This window comes from Eimeria acervulina, genomic scaffold, assembly GCF_000499425.1.
Source record: "Eimeria acervulina Houghton genomic scaffold, Eah_scaff2239, whole genome shotgun sequence".
Classification (NCBI taxonomy): Eukaryota; Apicomplexa; class Conoidasida; order Eucoccidiorida; family Eimeriidae; genus Eimeria; species Eimeria acervulina.
Window position 1 is genome coordinate 2,418 of NW_013548533.1, and position 2,172 is coordinate 4,589.

The 2,172-nt window shown below is 52.5% G+C and overlaps 1 protein-coding gene across 1 annotated transcript; it reads left to right on the plus strand.

The window, feature by feature from the left end:
• Positions 1-827: 827 nt before the first annotated feature.
• On the plus strand, positions 828-1,926 carry EAH_00065640 (hypothetical protein; the record flags this gene model as incomplete). Its single annotated transcript, XM_013392814.1, has 2 exons — positions 828-1,676; positions 1,900-1,926. The coding sequence occupies 2 exons, from the start codon at positions 828-830 to the stop codon at positions 1,924-1,926; spliced, it is 876 nt and encodes a 291-aa protein (XP_013248268.1).
• Between the last annotated feature and the right edge of the window lie 246 nt (positions 1,927-2,172).

Consider the following 2,172-nt stretch of genomic DNA (forward strand, 5'->3'; position numbering starts at 1 on the left):
TATATAGACGTTGGTATGGGTGAGTTCAGAGGCAATTCGCAAGCCGGAAGAGGAAGCATGTTGACGGGCCTGACGCTAGAGAGCGCAGCGCCATTGTAGTACTGCCCTGCGACTTGCCCCGAGCAGTGTAGTGTAATGTCTAAAACACATATGAATGAACTATGGACTATAATATAGTGAGAATATGATGGAATAGATGGAACCCGGATGATAGCTAGCAGCCACCACTGAGGTGCGTTTCGATTTCACCAGCGGGACATCTGAAATGTCACTTGAGCCCTCGACGCAGTGGACCGCTCATCTAAGGCGGGCGGTCCTTGCGTACTTACGAAAGGAACACCGGAGGAAATTCAATCGGTATTTAATTATCGGCTATATCTGACGTTTCTAATGCGGCCATGCATAGACTACACTTGGACTAATTGGTTCCACACCCAGTAACGCCCCCCGTCGTAGAAGAGACTCGTAGAGCGAAGCCGATCCTTGCTCGACTCCCTCCGAAGCATATCGTAGTACACGATGCTGTACTCAGCCCGGTCTCCACAAAATTATAGCTTTTCGGTTTTCTGCGGACTAAAAATGCCAGTGGGAAAGGTGAAAGCAAATGTACAAAGTGTTTGGCGGCTATAGGCACCTCGCACGCTTGCTTTCTCCACGAACGCGAAGACCCGGGAGGAAGTGTCGTCATCTCAATTCTCCCGATCTCCATCCCTGTTTCTCTTCCTCCTGTGATTTTCGTGTGGTATTATAGCATTAATTAGCTAGTTTTGCTTCTATTCTCAAACAGCTACTCCATCTGCGCAAGTCAGGCGATACTTCTGGGAACGATGCCTCCTTCCGTCCTCGACGCGCAGCGGCTAGCGCATCACCTATTCGAGACAAAGCTCACTTCGTCGCATTTGCATTCAAGAGATGGAGTTTTAGAAGAAAATGAGTCGGCGCCTCACCTCAGCAGGACGACATCGTCGTTTCAGGACCCGCTCGCTCGTCGTCCGCGTTCAACTCCTCGGAGTCGCTCGGCGCTCGTCTTGTTAATATTAGCCTTCCCCATTATCATGGCTATAATGCTGTTCTCCATATGCAAAGTCTCCCTCACCCGCAGGCAGACGTCAAGGATGATTCCTCGCAGGTTGGCTTACGGTGGCGATGATATGGATGACAGTGACCTTTTTTCCTTGATGGAGGAGTGCTTGGCGATGGAGGAGGAAGTGGGACTTGTGCCTCCAGAACCGAATTCGTCTCCTAGCAGTGATATGTCCACGGGGATCGTCGACCTGGACGCAGTGTTGTCGGCTACCGCCGCGGTCCATGCACCGACCCCAGTGGGGCCGCATTCAGCGTGGGATACGGGTGCAGCAGCTCCGGATTCCTGGGATGACATCCTTGCAGCAATCAATTCTCAGTCAGAATCGCAGCATCAGGAACCTTCTGAGCTTCAGCAGACGGCTTCACAAGGGGCAGCATTTGGAGGGGAGGGTCTAAGTGGTGCGCTTTCTGCTCTGGATCCGGATGCCTGGGATGACATGCTTTCAACAATCAATTCTCAGCCAGAATCGCAGCATCTGAAACCTTCTGAGCTTCAGCATATGGCTTCACAAGGGGCAGCATTTGGAGGGGAGGGTCCAAGTGGTGCGCTTTCTGCTGTGGATCCGGATGCCTGGGACGACATAATTTCAGTAATCAATTCTCAGCCAGAATCGCAGAGTCAGCAGCCTGTGGCATCGGGAAGCAATACGTGGACCACTGGTGCACAACTGCCACCCTCGGCGATGCACCCTCTTCCCAGCACCAGCGGCCCACTCAATACGGCGTTGGGTTTTCAGCTTCCTATTGAATCACACCCGTATGTGCGGACACCGGTGCTGGAGCCGGGTGTCGTTCCTAAGTGCCTTCTTCCAGCTGGCGCTCTCAACCCAATACGAATGAACACTTCGTCATACAGTCAGCTTCTCACCTTGCGAAGGTTGTTTTTACAGAGGACACTCAGCCAGAGTGACACAGACGCAATTGCAGATGCTTTGGAGAAGCTTGCCACCAAAACGGCAAGGAGAGCGCGAAGAAGCGTCAGGCAGGCCCGACCCTTGTTTGCTGCCTCAACCCTTGGGTCGTACTTCTTGGTATTTGATTACGTAGTGGCCGCTTTACAGGTTTTCGGCTACGAGCAGCTGCCCG